The sequence below is a fragment of the Pteropus medius genome, unplaced genomic scaffold (genome assembly GCF_902729225.1).
Source record: "Pteropus medius unplaced genomic scaffold, Ma_sr-lr_union100, whole genome shotgun sequence".
In the NCBI taxonomy this organism is placed as follows: Eukaryota; Metazoa; Chordata; class Mammalia; order Chiroptera; family Pteropodidae; genus Pteropus; species Pteropus medius.
In genome coordinates this window covers 17795613-17814463 of record NW_024351073.1, presented here as the reverse complement: position 1 = coordinate 17814463, position 18851 = coordinate 17795613, and the positions used below count along the sequence as shown (strand labels likewise).

Here is an 18851-nt window from a genome sequence, read left to right as displayed (position 1 = left end):
CTCGTGGTAAATGTACAAACCCGTACCTGTCGCTGTGAGACGTGCATCGTTAGGACAGCTCGCTGTGTGTCGCATGCATCTCTGCTGTCCTTAATATGAAGCGAGGTTCATATTACGCCCCCTTCTAGTTTCCAGTCAGTGAACGGCACAAGTAATCCGCAAACACGCCGTGTTTGCTAATTACTGAACTTGAACTCAGCAGCCCCTCCCCCAGATCCCTTAATTGTTACCCCTGTACACCCTGGTTCTAGCCGTAAATGGCATCTGATAGCTTGTGAGGCCACAGATCTTCTGTACTCTGCACTAATCATTGGGGAAGTGGATGGCACAGAAAATGGTGAGCTCGTCCCCCCTCCTCCCTGTCTGGTCAGTGCCCTGGCTCCTTTTCTTTCTTGTTTCTCTCTTTTAGCCCCATAAGCACAGTAAAGCCATTTTTAGTATCTCCTTTTGTTTCCTGATTACTTAAGAATTCACTCATTAGCCCTTAAGTCTTTCATTCTTCCGTTGATCAGATTCTGTATTTTTTTTCTCCTCCAATAGCCTACCTGGCAGTTGCAAAAGTTAGTTAGAATTTTCCCATGCTCAGTCTCCACGTTGAAAAACGTTAACGATGTTACAGGACTATGGATTAAAAACAGACTTTGTCTGCTCTCCACATGTATCCCAGACAGGTTTTATTTAATATTTCATGTCAGAATATTGTAAATTTAAAAGGATGACTTTAAATAAATGCGAACAAAGACAAACTTGTGGTCTTTTTGTCTGGAATTACTTTTAAAAAGAGCTTGAGCTTGCAGGAGAATTTGCTGTCTGTCCAGTGACTAACACGAGGCCTTCCCCTCCCCCCCTTTCTTTCTCTTCACTTCTCCCATAGGCCTCCTCTCGGTTATTAGTCCGCCCCACCAGCTCCGAAACGCCGAGTGCAGCCGAGCTTGTCAGTGCAATCGAGGAACTCGTGAAAAGCAAGATGGTAAGGCTCCCCAGGGCAAGCCTGAGGTCCGGAAGCTGCTCTGAGGTGCTGCTTGCACACGTGTCCGTGCCCTCGTGTCCGTGCGTCGGCCGCAGAATGTGCCTGTGGCTTCTTACACAGTTCGGGAGGTCTCACTTCCGACCAACTGCAAGTTGGGGATCCCCAGTACCACGCTCCAGTTCAGTAATTCGCTTAAAGGACTCACAGTACTCACAAAAGCCACGTTTGCAGTTTCTTACCATGAAAGGACACATTCAAATCAGCCCAGAAAGAGGTGTGCGGAGCAGGGTCCAGGTTCAGGCTGTCAGTTGTCCCCTCTTAGTGGAGTCATGTGGGCAGCGCTCAGTTCTAGCAACAGTGTGTGTGTTGTGACAAGACGTATGGAGTGTTGTCAACCAGGAACACTCGCCTGAGCCTTGGTATTCAGACTTTTTCTTTGGGCTCAGTCACATACACAAAATTGATCACTCGTGTGGTTCACGAGTTCCCTGCCCCTCCAGAGAGCAGGATAGCAGGTGGCTGAAAGCCCTCACCTAAGGTCACATTGTCCACATAGCCTGTCTGCCGTAGCCCAAGATCCCCAGGTAAACAGAGACATTCTTATCGGGTAGGACATTCCGTGGGCTTAGAGGTGGCTCGCAGGAGCCAAGGTCGATCCTTCTCTACACCTGCGTTGTCTGCAGTGCTGGCACCTTCGTAACAAATTTGGTCAATTCCAGCCTCGTCTGAAGATGTAGCCAGGGTCAGCAGTTACTCACAGAGAGGTTGACACTTTTCTTTTGCTGTCTCTGAGGTCTTTTATTTGCATGCATAATATGTAGGAGAGAAGGGTTTGCACTGTTATGTGAGGGTTTTATTTCTTAGTGACCTCTGTATTGCCATTTGGTCGACAGGGCTTCATTTATAAGATATGGCCCCAGATCTCCTGTTGAGTCTTTGAAGTTAGACAGGTGTGCATTTCTTCCAACTGATTCATATCAATTAATTTCTAGGTTTCTTCAGTTTTCGTAACTATGAAATGGAAAAACCATTCATGGTAACAACTTTTTAGACAAGTATATTTTACTATGCCTATAAAGTTATTTAACCGCTTTTAGAAGTCACCTCTCCCAAAATAAAAGCCCTCAGCCTCTCCCACCAGTCCATTCTGTAGAGGTAACTGCTGTGAACAGTTACATTTTTCTTGGTGCAAACATATATGGAGATGTGTGTGTGCGCACGTGCATGCTTTTTTTTTTTCCAAAATGGATTCATTCTGTTAAGATTCTAAGACGTAATATATGTTCGAGGATCTTCTCACGTGAGTCCATACAGATTTAGCTCAGTCCTATTAACAGCTGTATAATATTCCATTATGTGAATGCAGTGATAATACCACCAAGGACTTACTCTAAGCTAGGTGCTATTCTAGTGCCGAGCACATATTAATTTATATATTCCCCATGATAACCCTGATGAGGGAGGCGTGCACTGTTGTTGTCCCATTTTATAGATGTAGAAACTGAGTCACACAGAATGTTTAAAAATTTGACCAGCTAGTAAGGGACAGAGACATGATTCAATTACTTAAATAAATTCCATAATATATATATTAAGCTGTTTTCAGTTTTTCACTATTATAAGCATCCATGTTCATTACATGTGTGATTATATTTGTAGGCTAAATTTCTAATGCTGGAATTGCTAGATTAAAAGATATTTTTTTTAAAGTTAAGAGTTTAGGTATTAACCAGGTACCGTATATGCCATTCCCATTTCTTCTCTCCTAAGCAGCGTCTGATGAAACTGGTTGACTAGGACAAATGAGAATTACATCAAGAAAGATTCAGACTGACATGTATTGCCCTGCCACATCTGAAATCAGCCCCACCACCACCAACTCCTCGGGCAGTCCTGCCGTGTTCTGAAAGGGATGCAGTTGGCTTCAAAGTTAGATAGGAAGATAGAAAGTTAGGATGCTAGGCAGGCAAGCTACTAGGAGTTGGCAGACTACTCGAGAACTTGACTCCACTGTTTAAGAATTTGGGATCGTGTCAATATGAATTGACTTAAACCACATCCTGGCTGTCTGTTCGAGAGACAAGTTGATTAATGGCCTAAAACAAAGGATGCTTAAATTATATCCAGTGAGTTTCAAGCATTTTTAATTATTTTAAAAACAGCCATTCATAGACATCAATTTTATGGCCTTTAAAATCAATCTTGTCTATAAATTGAAATAGTTTTCCCAAAACATGCTATGAGACAGCACTTGATCAACCTGCTACTTGTTATTCTGCCCATATTCACGTTGCGTCCCACGTCCAGTGGCCAGAGATTCGTTCGTAATTCGTTCGGATGGACTTGCAAATGCGGAGGGGTCCTAGGCTTGTCTCTTTCAGCTCCTACTGGTCCGCTCCCCCTTCTCAGCTCTGAGGAATTAAACTTTGTCTAAACTAAATTATTTCTACTCACATATGTGTCTTCTTAACAGGCATAAAGCTGTCGGCGTGGGGGAAGGGGATAAGTTTGGGGGTCAGAAAGGCTTGGGTTCAGACTCTCCTGCTTGCTGCTACAGCCCCTCTGAGCCTGCGTCCTTCCTCTGTGAACTAGGGATCATGAACAGCACAGTTTGTTAAGCTCCGAGCAAGGTTCCATCATGGAGGTGTTCACCAATTAATGCCTTCCCTTCCCCGTTGGAGAGCCGTATTTATGCTTTTTATGATGGACTCGCCCCTTCTTCATTCTCCATGGAATGCAATCCAGATGCCATTTTTTTCTGGTCCAAGGGAAACAACTCTGTATTGATTTCCTGTCACTAAACCTCTAACGTCAACCAGGAACTTCTTCTTGCTGATAAAACCTCTAGTGAATCCTTTGAATATCCTTCACCCCGTCCTGGTCCATGTGATTCTGAGTTACTCCTGCACGTCTGTCTTACTATGTACTGTGCATCCTTAGTCACCCGCGATCATTTTCTTGTGGGTGATTTCAGACTAGAGTGCTTCATAATAGGGTTTGAACACTGAATCGCTTATCCATCAGAAGCTTTGTATTAATTGATTCAGCTGGGGAGGAGAGGGAAGGGAAGAAGGAGCTTCGTCGTTATGCGGTATGTGTTCAAGGAGCTGAACCTCCTAACCCTAAAACCTAAGAATTCAGCCTAAAAAATCAAAACCACCCTGGAAACTGTTCCCTGGGGTTTGCTCTATGTCCCACCTCCACATTCCTTATCCAGGCAGTGTTTGAAAGGTCGTACGCCTTTCCTGAGCGTCAGCAGTAGGGCAATAGTGATGGACAGCCATAGTGACTGTTTGAATTTGACTTTGGGGTTTTCGTCTTTTCATTGATTGAAAGGGAGATAAAAAAAAAAATGAAACTTAGTGAAACATCTAATTCGAGATGTCAGAAGAACAACAAAATAAACCAAGGAAAAGCAAAAGGAATGAATTCATAGAGATAAAAGCAGAAATTAATGAATTGGAAAACAGAAAAATAGTAGAATAATAAAGCAAACCAAAATTTCATTCTTTCAAAAAATACAGATATCAGGGAAATGTCTGAAAAAAACAGAAAGCTCAAATTCACAAAATAAGGAATTATAAGGGCGAGATAAACTGAGGAAGTTGAAACAGCCATGAAACATTACTTTGTTCAATTCTTCAGAAGTAAATTTTAAACCTGGATGAATGTACAGTTTTTTTAGAAGATAGAATTTACTACTACTGACTTTAGAAGAAAGATATCTATGCAAACCTGTCTTCATCTAAGAAATAAAGTTAATATGAACCTACTTGCAAAAAAAAATCACCAAATCAAGAGGATTTTCAAATAATTCATCAAGTCTATAAAGCCCCAGCGATTCCCAGTTCCGAGGCAGCTTCTCACTTGCACGTCGTGTGTGTCAGGCCAGTGGGCACGTTGAGGGAGTGGACGGCATAAATGCGGCTGCACCCTGTCAGGATGTCTGCACCTACTCTGGCTGTGCAACCAGGTCTGGACCAGCCACACTGAGGACAGGCAGCCGAGAAAGTCTGGCGACGCCACCGTCTCCAGTCCAGACAGCCATTCCTCCCGCTATGGACCACAGGCCTCGTGGACATCATTCAGATCCAGGACTTTCTGTCCTCACTGCCCTCCTGTGTGAGGGGACATCCGGAGCCTTTTTCTCTTTCTTTCTCACTGTTCACGTGAACGGAGTTAAGTCTAACAAGCTTCGGCTGTTTCCTGGCGCATCCAGACAGGAGACGGTGCAGACTTGCACTTCAGACTCGTCTCCTGCCAGAGACCCCGAGATCAGGAGCGTGGAGCGGGGTCTGCTACTTCCAGCAGGACGCTTGCCTGCAGTAAAGGTCAATAGCTATTTGTTTAAAAATAAGAGTGTTGTTTTCACATTATGCCCTGTTCAGTAACTTTTTCATAAGGAAGAGCAGCAGGCAGTGTCCTTCCACAGCTCGATGGGTGTGGTGGACAAGGCGGCACATAGAGACGGTGTCCTCAGCGCTGCGCCTAGTGACGAAGTCAGCATCAGTCAGTCCGTCCTCCAGAGAAAAAACAGGACACGTGTTAGAGGTTTTAATTTGATAGCAAATATTAACTGTCCTCACAGCTTGTATTGGGCTTTTTTTGTTTGTTTGATAATCACATTTTCCCATTTCAGTTGCTAAACACTTCTTGATCATCTCTGTGTGTCCAGCTGAGCTGCTTTGACATTTTTAAAAGAACTGTAACCTGTACGCCTAGGAGCTTCGTGAATTCGGGCTAAGAAAATTAATGTCTACCCATTAGAAAGTAATTGAGTGCAAATCTGTCACGCTAATCCAGGGAGAGAAGTCATCAGTATTTAATTCACAGAATATTGATCACCTACAAAGCTTTGCTCGAATTCTGCCGAGAGTAGGACAGTGAAAACAGTCACCTGCAGAAACTGAAATGTGGTGTGTAGAGAGAGTTTTCGATAAGTAATTGAGGCCAGCATGACAGCTGCTTCTTCCAGAAGATAAGGAAAGGAAGTGTGAGTGTGAGTCACAGCGATGGGGATTACTTTTAGCTAGGTGATCTGTCTGCATCAAAGTACCAGTTAAGACTTCATGGATGATCAAGAAACAAACCAAGTCTGTTTAAAATATAGATTGGTGACACTGCCATGTTGCCCACTGACAAGGCACACGGGCAGTGTGTCCGGAGTAAGCGGCCTGATGAGGCAGTTCCACACATTTCTGAAACGGTCATGCTTTCATTCGGCAGAAATATAACTGAAAATTATATTTTCAGCAGGAAATTGTTGGGTTTGAAACGGCACAGTGTGGTTCTCTGATGTAAACAAGTTGTATATTTTTCTAATTATTTGTGACCTGGAACAGACTGTGTCAATGTATATAAATTTACTTTTTTTTTTTTTTCATTCTAACTTTCCTCTTTTATCCAGCTCCTCTTACTCAATTTTTAATGAATGTTGGGGAGTTTTGTTGTTAACTACTGTGTGATTCCACAAACATAGATTTTATAATTTATAGTCAGGCCTTCTGCATCTCCAGAGTATGGGACTTCCTTACCCTGATTTCCGCCTCTGATAACTGCAGACAGAACCATGATCAGTGACCTCATGTCTTTCAGGCACTGGAGGATCGTCCCAGCTCACTCCTGGTCGACCAGGGAGACAGTAGCAGCCCCTCCTTCAATCCTTCAGACAACTCCCTTCTCTCCTCCTCCTCACCCATCGACGAGATGGAAGAAAGAAAATCCAGCTCTCTGAAGAGACGGCAGTAAGACAGACGCCTTCATAGTCATTGTTTAGCGGCTTTCCTCCTGCCTTTGTCACATGACTGGGGTTCATGTCTGAATCAGCCCAGCAAGGCGACCCCAGGTCTCTGAGTAACTGTGCGTGTGTCTGCAGAGCATCCAGGCTCATGAGCGTGCAGCAGGCCGTGGCTGCAGTCATTACTGTGCCACTTGTACATCATACATGATTGAGAAATGAGAACGATAGGAGACAGAATGTCTTCTGTCACTTCTGGTGAGAAAGTCCTGTGCTTTCTATTGTGTACATAGTTGTGACGGCAAAAAGGCAACATAAAATTAGATACAGTCCCGAAAACCTGGATATTTTCAGAACCTACTTGAGCGATAGTGATTCTTCTCTGTTCCAGTAAAGCTGCTTATGGTGGGGAAAAAAGAGTCCTGAAAAATATTATAAGGGATTTGAACTTGCCTTTGGTGAAGAGGAGAACTCACAAGCTGCCTGAAGGCAGAAACCGGGTTTTACTGAGTGCTGGAATGACCGATGTTTGGCACGTAGGAGGTGCCTAATCGGTCGAATGAACGAATGATTGAATGAATGAATGAATGAATGGTTTCAGGCCAACTGAGATGTGCTACACTGATGAAGTAATTGCCCTCTATTATCTGAGTGGCGTTAAGCAGTTATTGAACCTATATAAAGAAACACTTCTCAAATCATGTGATCAGACCGAAAGCTTTAAATTTTTTCGTATGCCCAATGAAGCTTATAATGACTTAATCATTAAAAAGAGAACAATAACAAAAGCCTGCTTCTTTTAATGTCATGCCTTTATAACAAAGTTACGTCTAAGCTTCTCTCGGTTGTCCATGTATGTGATCAGAGTCTGGTGGTGGGAATTTGCCCCGAATGCGAAGTGTCTTGCAACCTCTGCAAGTCCCATGGGTCACCCACATGAACCTTGAGTTATTCAGGACACTCAGAATTGGAGACAATTATGCAAGTTCAATATGTTGTTATACAGTCCCAGGGAGAGTGTGACCTAACAAAAGCAAAAATGCAAAAGAACTCATTTAGAAAATGAAGACTCTGGGTTGTAAACACTTTTTCTCTTTCTCTTTCTCTTTCTAGCTACGTTTTGCAAGAATTAGTGGAGACAGAGCGTGACTACGTGCGGGACCTCGGCTATGTGGTTGAGGTACATGTTTCCAGAGATTTAACAGCCGGTGTCAGCCCCCAGAGTTGTCAAAGGGGTATTGCATTAGGCAGTTTAACGCTGACACCTCCTCAAAAACTTTATTAAAAGTATTTGACAGAGAAAAGGTATTTCTGAAAAATAAAGTTCAGCCAGTTATTTTAACAATCTGTATTCACTTTTAAAGGCCCCTTTTTTTTGCATAGCGTATCTAGCATATTATTTTTAATAATTAAGTTTCAAAATTATCATATCCAACCATCGTTATTTATTATATGAGAACTCTGCCTTTGAATATTTCACAAGAGTGGGTATCATCACAGAAGCAAGAACATCATGGGTTAACAAAGCCGGTGTGTGTGTCCAGCTGCTGATTCAGGTCCATTCTGAATCCGCCCGGGTTCAGAGAAGGATCTGTGGCCACACCAGGTCCTTTGTTTAGTTTTCACAGGACACATGTCTCACCATCTTCATTGCCCGACATGGCGCTATGCCCCGTACCATCGCGGCAAAACCACTGCCTTTCATACTGGATCAAGGACCATCTCCATCTGCAGGCTTTTCCCTGCCATTAAGTTCAGGGCATAATCAGATTCACAAACTCGACTCATCAGGAAGCTGTTTTTTATAGTATAAAATTTTATCGTGTTTTTTCAGCTTTGCAAATATGTACGGGACAGTATGTTTGGGGTCTGCATTCAATGAAAAGTAACAACTGTTAATTAATTGTGTCTGAAGAGATGTAACATGTTTGATTGACAGTAAAATATAAGTAATTCGAATTCTTAAGAGGTTTTTATATAGGCCGAATTCCATTTGAGTTAAATAGAAGTTTTAACTACATTTTAGCAACATATTTAATCAACTATTATTTAAAAATCAGTTTATGAAAAGAATATTGTTTAATCCTTATTTGGCAAATTATGTAAATAATCCAAAAAGAAATGAAAATCTATTTATATACAATAAATGCTGAGAACAGATTTCTCAGAATTTCTCAAATAAATGTTTCTGGCCAAATATCTAATATTTATAAACTGATGATTTGTTTTATGAAACCATTTACATTTGTTTAGACTTCTTCAGTTCCTCAAACTTCTTCAGAAGAATTTTGATCTATGAATGCCAAACAGGTCAGGGAGAGAAGTTTATGGCAATAAATGTAACAGCACACACTTCATTTAAGTGTATGCCTTGACCCTGAACTATGGATTTGAGCTGCATGAGTCCGCTTATATGTGGATTTTTTTCCTCAGTAAATACTGTAAATGTATTTTGTTTATGATTTTCTTAATAACATTTTCTTCTCTCTAGCTTATTTTACTTTAAGAATACAGTATATAATACATACAACATACGTAATATGTGCTAATCCACTATGTTGTCCATAAGGCTTCTGGTCAACAGTAGACCATTAGTAGTTAAGTTTTAGGGGAGTCAAATGTTCTCCATGGATTTTTGAATGCACGGGGGTCGGCGCCCCCAAGCCCCTGAGTTGTCCAAGGGCCACTTAGATACTTTTCCTAGAGGGTTTCTGTTTGTTTATTAAAATGGGTCGTGGAAGAGTATGTGTCTGTTTTGTCCTTAATGGCTATTAAATAATAAACTATTACTTGACCCAGACGTGTTCAGTAAATAAACTTATTTTCTAAATAACCGCAGGGCTACATGGCACTGATGAAGGAGGATGGCGTCCCCGATGACATGAAAGGGAAGGACAAGATCGTGTTCGGCAACATCCACCAGATTTACGACTGGCACAGAGAGTACGTAACGCCCGCCTCGGGCTTGGCAGTGTGCGCAGCGCGTCGGGCGGACGGCGAAGGATGCTCACTGGTCCCTCCCGTTGGATCCCCTGTGTAGCTTCACGGCGGTAGTGGGTGCAAAAGAAATACCAGTGGGCCGAGCTGTTTTGCAGTAGCATTTCATGGCCCAGGGAAGAGTCCTGGCTCCCTCATGCCAGTCAATCCAGGGGACCCGTGTAGGGCTGACTGGAAGCACTGGCGCCGAGCCTGGCTGCCCGGGTTCACGGCCTCGGCCTGACCGTGATTCATTTGCTTCCCCTCTCTGTGCTGACATTCTTCAGCTACACAGCGTGGGTCGTAGTGTGACCCACTGCATGGGATTTTGGTGAAGAGTGACTGAGTTAATACGTGTGAAAGCCCTTAGCACATCCTCAGCACAGAGTAAGGCTCAGTAAACATTCCTAGTGAACTGCAGCCACCTCGTGAGTAAACACATTACTACCTTTAGAGGGTGTCGAAGATGCTCATTTTTCCAGTTCAGCTTTAATGGAAAAAGTAGACACGATCGCCCGTGAAAATCAGATGTGACCCCCAGAACAGGTGTCACGCCTGTCCTAATCGGGAGATCCATGTGGGGGCCGCTGCTCCCGCAGCTGCCTCAGCCCGCCAGAGCTGGTCGCCACACATCTGTCCCTTCAGGTCACCTTGCCCTTAATTTTAAAATCCTTCGTCATCTTGGCGTCGCCTTATGCCAGCTGCTGATGTTGTGGAACATTCCGGCCACCCTCTGTTGCCCAGTTCCCCGTTAGGTGGACAGGCCCCCTGCTTTCCCGTCTTCACGTGCCCCGCAGCCGCCTCGCCCTGCAGCCTGCTGTTGTCACCTTCCAAGCCCGTCAGATGCTCACTGCTCCGTTAGACTCGATCACTCGAATCATAAACGCGCTCTCGTCCTTGCAGATGACACCTGTTAATGTGCATTCGGAATTATAACATACTATACAGATGTAAGGAGGGATTGCCATGGCGTGCCAAGTAGTGTTTTATTATTTCAATATTTATCTCATTTTTACCTAATAGAATGTAAAGCCCTCAAACCCAGGTACAGGGTCTTAATTTTTATATCTCCTGTAATACCTAATGCAGTTAGATTCAGATCAATGATTGGTCAGCTTCAGAGACAGCACTCCGATAGCTCTATAGACTGTAGACTTATTGAAAGTCTACAGCGAAACCAATTTAAAAAGGAATATTTGGTGCTATTATCTAGACTTCTACTCCCAAGGCTGGTTTTTAAGCTGTGGCAGGGAAGAGGAAAACCACATGGTTGTCTTGGACGACCAGACAGAGAAATTGCACCCAGAGATTGTATCTGTCATGGCGTGTGCAGAACTAGGGGAAATAATTACCCAAGTGCTAGACAGTTCAACACAGCATTAACTGGTAGCCACGTTTTCAGGTTAATAAAACACTGAGCATAAATACCAACATATGTTAGTGATAATAAGGTAGGTATGCATCTTAAAGACAATCACAGCCCAGAAGATCAACAGTTGTCCACAACTATTTTATTTCTGTGATCATACCTAATTTTGATTTTAGTGGCAGTTAATATTTGTAACCTAGCAATTGATTTCTATAATATTTGAGAAAACTTTATAAAACTATTTTGGGTAACATATTCAGTATTTTACATGCTATCATCCAATTTGAGCCTCTTAAAAATTACCGTAGAAAGGATATGAAACTCATAGGTACAAGGACTGTTTGAAAATAAAAATTGCTTTGAAACATTTTTCTCTCAGTATTCGGCCAGGATATCATTGCTCGTATTATTAAAAAAACAAACAAACAAACAAACAACGAAACAAAAATGTTAATTTTTGTCCAAAGGAAGGGAAGGTTGCCAGCTAAGGGATGCTGTCATTCTGCCTCGTCTTTTTTAACTGTGTCTCCTTTTGCTTTCTGTCCTAACAGTGTTGGCTGTGTACCTTTCACTTGTTAAGTATATACTTTATACTTCCCAACAGCTCGTGTCAAAACAGACAACTCTGAAAATAGAAACTTCAGTCTAAAATTAGAAGGCCATGTTGGAAATGGTTTAATATTTCTCCTCGTTTTAGCTTTTTTTTAGGAGAGTTGGAGAAGTGCCTTGAAGATCCGGAAAAACTAGGATCCCTTTTTGTGAAACATGTAAGTACAGTAGTGTTATTTATATTCTGTCCGCTATCGTCATGTTTGGTAATTGGTCTGTCAGACTAAGGGCAAACTTGCAGTTTACCAAAGTGCTTATGTCAAGAATGAAACCTCACTATGCAGTGTCAGCTGGTTGGAATTGAAATGCCATCTTGGTCTTCTTGATATGAATGACCTGCTCTTCTGGTCACCTGCCCCCCCACCCCCGGCCATGCAGCTTACAACAGAGCGGTCAGAAGGGGGTCAGAGCCAAAGCAGAAGCAGGAACATGTCTGCGGATGTCTGTAGGCAAACGGGCTTGGTGGGGATGGCGATGCACCTCTGCATGCAGGGGGTTTAACGTAGTAGCTAAGTATATGTGTGATCAAAAATAACTGTGCTAACATGAAAGGGGTTTTCTTAAGGAAGAATTACCATATTTTCAAAAAATTAGTGACCGTAGTTATATTTTTGCGAATCTCTTTAAGGTCTGGCTTAATAGAGTACGGAAGGATTTTTATATCTGCTTATATATTCAATCTATTGCAATTTTTTTAGTTAAAATATATGAAAGAGAAAAATCCATCCTCCCACAGACATGTAGCCTTTTCAGATATAGTTATCTTAGATACTACACCAAAACTCAACACGTGAAAAGTTCTTAGAGGCTAGTTGCAGCATGGAACTTGAAGACCCGTTGGTGAGCCTCTCCCTCGCTGTCACACTGAAAGCCACTGGACTGCCTTGCACCCATACACGAGCTTGTGACATCATGCACTGGCCAGTCGGAAGATACCGGTTCTCTGATTTAGACAAATCCTCCAGGTGTTGGAGCATTTCATGACACAATATCAGGAAATGAGATTTGTTAATGATACCACCCGTCCCTTCAGAAAAATACGTGTTGTCAAGTCCATGGTGGCAGATGCATGTTTTCCAGCATTCTGACTCTTTGCTTGAAAGCTCAAGTTTTCATTATTAACAGACACTGCCAGTTGTCTGCTTCAAAACAACAGGCTCATTCAAGTTTAAGGAAGCGCCTCCCAGGTGCCCAGGAGTACGTGACTGCCATCTGTGCCCGTCACTCCGGATAAACGTGGCGGTCCACGGAATCAGCGGAGTCAGCTCGCAGCTCCCGCCCACAGGTGCTCCCACCAAGCCAGCCGTGTTCAGCGGAAGCGTGAACGGGTGTGTCCACTTGGTCACAGGAATGTTAAAAAGATGCATACCCCGAGATTGAGTTCTGATAAAGTGCATTTTTATTACTTCACCAAGGACATCTTGAGGTGAAACTGGCATTTTTTTTCCTGCGAACGCGTGGCGGTGACGAATATTTGTGAAGATGCCAGCAGTTTCACCCACCATGGGCTTTGCACATCAGCACAGTGAAAGGGGCACATGACATCTTAGTGTGGTTTTGAAAATAATGTCGAACTAATGGATCCCCTGAAGGACCTCGGGGACACCAGGGGTGTGCACACCACACTTGGAGGATCCTCAGATTAAGGGTGGCTCACCGTCTACACGTTCCTGCCTTCAGCATGTGAGACTGAAAAGCTTTTTCTTCCCTACTAAACACAGCCAGGCTTCTAGGCCCTTTGGCAGGGCTGGAAGCGGGGGTAGCAGTGATTCTTCCTTTAATGCAAAGAACCGTGTTCTTGCACTGCCTCCGGTGTTTGCCAGGTACAGTGAGGGGTTCGATAGATCCCAGGGAGCAATAATGGAGGGCCGTTTGGAGAGCTGTCAGTCTGCGTCATGAATCTGGAATGTGCTCCCAGGAGCCTAAGCCATTCAGTTTAGTTTTAAGAAATTTCCTTTCTGAATGTGCTGAAAGGTGCGTGTGCTCTTGCACTCTGATTGAACTTCCTACTGTTTTGACCCGTCTGTTCGCCTTTTCATTCCTAGGAGAGAAGGTTGCACATGTACATAGTCTACTGTCAAAATAAACCAAAGTCCGAGCACATAGTCTCAGAATACATCGATACCTTTTTTGAGGTAAGACCTGAGATAGAAACGAATTATTTCTGAATCTTTGTTATAGTTGATTTTCAAAATTTTAGACATCATTTGTTTCCCAGGAATCCTGAGGAAATTAGCCTCAGTTATAAGAGTTCTGAACCTGTGTTTCTTTCCCATAAATCAAAGAAATGACTGTGAATCCAATCTGTGATTATATCCCTTAGCATTTAGAAGATGGGTCATTGTGAAAATATGGGGTTTTTTTCAATCAGTTTTAAATTTAAGACTCGTTACAAATTCAGAATAAGTCATAATCTAAATTTTTAGCCTAAAATTAAAATATTGTATGAATAAAGGACAGTCATTGAAAGAAGGTCTTTAAGCTTAAAAGACTATGTTGAAAAACAGTTAAAGTGTAAAGCTTGGACATTCTGAGAAATAGCTTTTGTGTAGTGTAGCTTCTTCTTCCGTTACTTTGTGGTATGCTTAGCACTTCTGACAATTAAAAGGATTACAAAATCACCCTTTAAAAGACACACTTAAAGTCTTTTTTTTTTCCCTCCTTAAAACCACAGGACTTAAAGCAGCGCCTCGGCCACAGGTTGCAACTCACAGATTTGTTAATCAAACCAGTGCAGAGAATTATGAAATACCAGTTGTTACTGAAGGTGAGGCTTTGCCAGGTGCAAATCCTGGTGTCAGGAGTCGGTTTGGTGAGAGGGCAGGGAGTGCTTGGCAGGTGAGGGGAATCTTCTGTGGAAAAACAAAAAACAAAAAAAACAGTCTCGTTACTCCTGATTTTAAATATTTCAGAATAGGGTTTGGTGTGTGTTTTTTTAAAATTTAATGAGACACCTTACACTGTTTTCTCAAATGTGTCGCTTACCTCAAGTTCTGAATCCAGTTGTCAGTCAGTTAAAGCGAACTTTTTACCCCACCGCAGGCTTTGAATCCTAGCGACATATTCTCTAATCTTCTCGGAGCCTTGGATAAAATTAAAATGGCAATCCATGCCTGTTTCTCTCTATTGGCTCAGCAATAGCCTTGATTTATTTAAATCCCTCCGCACAACACAATTTCCACGGTAAAGGTGACTGTTTAAGTGCCTTGAGATTCCTTCACGTATAAAAGTTAGAACCTGTCTCGGAGTGAAACGGCAACCAGTATCTTCTGAGATAGACTCCGCTCTCCTGCCGCCAAAATCCACCTAAGGACACCTTGTCCTTGCGTTACTGGGAGGGAAAAATGAGAAAATAGAACCGAAGCGCCGAGCCCAGTGCCAGGCGCCCGCTGCGCGAGGTCCTGGGGTAGCTGCCGCGTGCCCGTCACCCTGCTCACGGCCTCCTGTCCGCTTCCCTTGCAGGACTTCCTCAAGTACTCCAAAAAAGCCAGTCTGGATACATCAGAGCTGGAGGTACTTCCGCCCCGCCAGGGTCTCCCCCAGGCTGTCCCCACGCGTGTCCAAGCAGCCTGTCCCCGGGCGGGGCGACGGCAGGTCTCTCCACCACCGGGCTGTGCCCCGCGCACGCCGCAGGGTGGGAGGGTGAGGACCCGAGCGCGGGGCGAAGGTGACCTCTGACCCCTCCCCCGCAGAGAGCCGTGGAAGTCATGTGCATGGTGCCGAAGCGGTGCAGCGACATGATGAGCGTCGGGCGGCTGCAAGGATTCGACGTAATGCGGCTGCTCCTCTTTAGCCTTGCTCCGGGCTCCGACTGTCACTGTCCCTTGCGTCGGATTCTTTACCTCCACGTGTAGAAAGCTGATCCTTTTGCTTGTTTTCTGTCTTCTCTGTCTTTACTTCAGCCTGATTGATAGAGTCAATCTTTTTTTTTTTTTTTTTTTTTTGATGCTTTTGATTTGCTTTTTTGCAACCTTCCTCTGCTCAGAGCCCTGCGCCTCGTGGCGGAAACAGGCAGGACTCTGCTTTGTCTCCTGGGCCCTGTGCTGTCACACGAGCGGAGTTTCCTTCCCCGGCAGGTAGTGGGAAGCAGGGGGCCCCTGCCCTTCTGTCACCCCTGGGAGCCTGACCTCGGGGTCGCTGTGTTCGTTAGCCTAGCAGACTTTTCTGCGAGTCGTTTGCCAGATGACTCATATTACATATGACCTAGTAGTATCCTCAAGATATTTAGAACCAGCATCTTTTTTTTAACTTGACTGTTGGGTAAGGAGACAGGAGAAGTTTTTATTTTTCTCGCCTACTGTTTTGCTAGAGATTTGGGTTTCAAGTTCTTTTGCCGTGGCTCTCAAAAAAGCACGCCCACTCTCTCCCGGAGAGCTTCTGAAAACATGGATCCTGGTGCATCTCTCCCTGGGTCCCGCCAACAGGCCAGTGGTTTATACAAAAGTTGGCAACAATTTTATTTAGATTAATTGTCCTCTTTGGGGCCAAAAACTCATGATAACAAAAAGAAAAACTTAAGCTGTATAAATGAATAGACGTATATGTTAATTTGTAGGAGGAAACTTTAAAGAAAACAACTTCATGTATCTTAATGTGTTTTCTCCTCTTCCTTTGCCCCTTTTACTCGTTTTAGGGTAAAATTGTTGCCCAGGGCAAGCTGCTCTTACAAGACACATTCTTGGTCACAGACCAAGACACGGGACTTCTGCCTCGCTGCAAAGAGAGGCGGGTCTTCCTCTTCGAACAGATTGTCATTTTCAGTGAGCCACTTGACAAAAAAAAGGGCTTCTCCATGCCAGGATTCCTGTTTAAGAACAGTATCAAGGTACCGTGTGTTTATAACTTGGGTAATGCAGTGTTTTCTCAAGGGCGCACGTGGTGCCGGTCACGCCGATGGACTGTTTCCTTTCTAACGATGATGTGTCCTGATCCTTAGTTTATTGAATATTTGGAGAATTTTCTAATACGGTTCAGACCCTTTAAATTCACCACATCTGCCTCTGGTCCCTTTCTACAGTGGCCTCTCCCTCACGAGTTTCTGTGTGGCCACTGCTTCTCCTTTTTACCGTGATGAAGACTGGTCTAGGTGTTTGTGTTCCACCTTCTCCAGGACCATGACAGCTTGTGTAAGTTCAGAGGCACAGATTCGGAGCGTTGCTCTGGGACCGGGGCAGAGAGCTCACCCTGTGCCTTGCTCTTCCCTCCCTCCAACGAGGACATAGCGTCTGTCCAGCAAGGACATACTGCGCTCAGTGCGGGCCGTGGGCTGCAGACACGGAGGGGTCAGGAGCCTGTACCCTGGACTAGCTTGCTCTCTGATAGAAAAAGACAAAGAAAGTAATTGCAAATAGCCACGAGTCCTGTAAGGGTTACAGAGAAAAGCGAAGGAAGAGGCCTGAGGTCCCAGCAGAGGGTCCCTGGGAGGTACAGCCTGCCCCCCACCACCCGCCCCCCCATTCTTCCTCTGCAGCTGTGCAGGTCCTGAGGTCAGAGCAGGGACATGCTTCCTTGTGCCTAAGCTGACAGGGTCCCTTTCAGGAACAGGGAACCTCTTCGATCGTCTGAGCCAAGGCCTCGGCACACAGGCGGGACACTGCACCTCGTTCCATCCAGTGCCACACTTAGGCATCTATTTGGCCGCCTCCAGCAGCCTCCACGCGGCCTCCCACTTCAGGCCGGGGGCGGGTCTTCTGCCCAGCGAGCCTGGGGAGGCGTTAGAGCCAGGTGACATGAAGCTGGGCTGCGGGCCCTCTCCTGTCTCACAGCATTCCCGCCGTCCTGCCCTGGCCGTTCGAGGCCCGTCCGTGGTCACCGCTGCACACCCATCCCTCGCCTGCACGTCTCATCGTTCTTTTCCTAAGTTTCTTGACAGAAAAATCACTCTGTCACCATAGAAATTCTCTTTATACACTAATTTACATATTCTGCTTCAGAAAAATTGTTTTACGTGCCATGTCACACATAACTCCATGACACAAGTTATATTAATATTCAAGATTTTTTAAATGGCGTCATTTTCTTCCTGGAGAGCTGATAAACACTGGGTCTTTGTGTAGGAGGTTTGCAAACAAGTAATCCCAGGCCCACTTTTCTAATTAATTGTTCAAACTACTGGTTAAACTCTTGTTAATCTCCCTGTAGCAAAGTGTGGTTGTTTCAATTCTGACATAGGATGAACTTTACTTTGCAGCCGACCAGTGGGAAAAAATGTGCTTGAATGTTTTTATTGTGGTAAAATGTGCATAACATAAAATTTACCGTCTCAACCATTTTTAAATGTATAGCTCAGTGGCATTAAGTGCATTCACGTTGCTGGGCAACTGTCACCCTCCCCACCCCACCCCCCCCACCTCGCCTCTCTTCATCTTTCAGACTGAAACTCCATACTCATTAAACACTGACTGTCAGTCCCCTCCCGCGCAGCCGCTACCATTCTACTGTCTCTGTGAACTTGACTACGCTAGGGACCTTGTCTGTGTGGATGTCTTTTTATGACTGGCTTCTTTCACTTAGCCTACAGTCCTCCAGGTTTGTCCATATCCGAGCATGTGTCAGACGGCCCTTCCTCTAAGGCTGAATAATATTCCACTGTATAGACCACATTTCATTCATCCATTCATCCATCGATGGACACTTGGGTTGCTTCACCTTTTGTCTATTGGGAATAATGCTTTAAATTTTTGCAGGTGAGTTGCCTTTGCCTAGAGGAAAATGTGGAAAACGACCCCTGTAAATTTGCCCTGACATCGCGGACGGGCGACGTGGCGGAGACCTTCGTTTTGCATTCGTCCAGTCCAAGCGTCCGGCAAACGTGGATCCATGAAATCAACCAAATTTTAGAAAACCAGCGCAATTTTTTAAATGGTGAGTGTGTTCTGTGACTGGGCGTGAGTTTTCTTTCCCTCACGCACTCGTTTCCGTTTCCCTTTTCTCTCCCACGTACAAAAGACGACGACAGGACCGACCGAGCACTCACGCTGTGGCCGGCGCCATTCTAAGCCCCGGCGGCACGCCGCTCCCCTGCATCGTCACAGCCACCGTGTGTGGCAGGCACTCCTGTTACTCCCGTTGCGCAGCTGAGGAAACTGGAGCACAGAGTGGATTAACGAGTTGCCCAAAGTTCCCCAAATTGTTGGCGGCAGACTCAGGACTTCACGTGGACTCTGGCTCCCAAGCACCTGCCCTCGTAG

At 44.4% G+C, this 18851-nt stretch overlaps 1 protein-coding gene across 1 annotated transcript in view; it reads left to right on the top strand.

The window, feature by feature from the left end:
* TRIO (trio Rho guanine nucleotide exchange factor) overlaps positions 1-18851 on the top strand; it is a 324442-nt gene that overhangs the window by 286519 nt on the left and 19072 nt on the right. Inside the window, exons 35-45 of the mRNA XM_039842534.1 lie at positions 875-970; positions 6566-6714; positions 7821-7887; positions 9547-9650; positions 11750-11819; positions 13707-13796; positions 14336-14428; positions 15124-15174; positions 15354-15431; positions 16295-16486; positions 18348-18525. Coding sequence (XP_039698468.1) covers positions 875-970; positions 6566-6714; positions 7821-7887; positions 9547-9650; positions 11750-11819; positions 13707-13796; positions 14336-14428; positions 15124-15174; positions 15354-15431; positions 16295-16486; positions 18348-18525 — 1168 coding nt within the window. The remainder of the gene's footprint in view (positions 1-874; positions 971-6565; positions 6715-7820; positions 7888-9546; positions 9651-11749; positions 11820-13706; positions 13797-14335; positions 14429-15123; positions 15175-15353; positions 15432-16294; positions 16487-18347; positions 18526-18851) is intronic.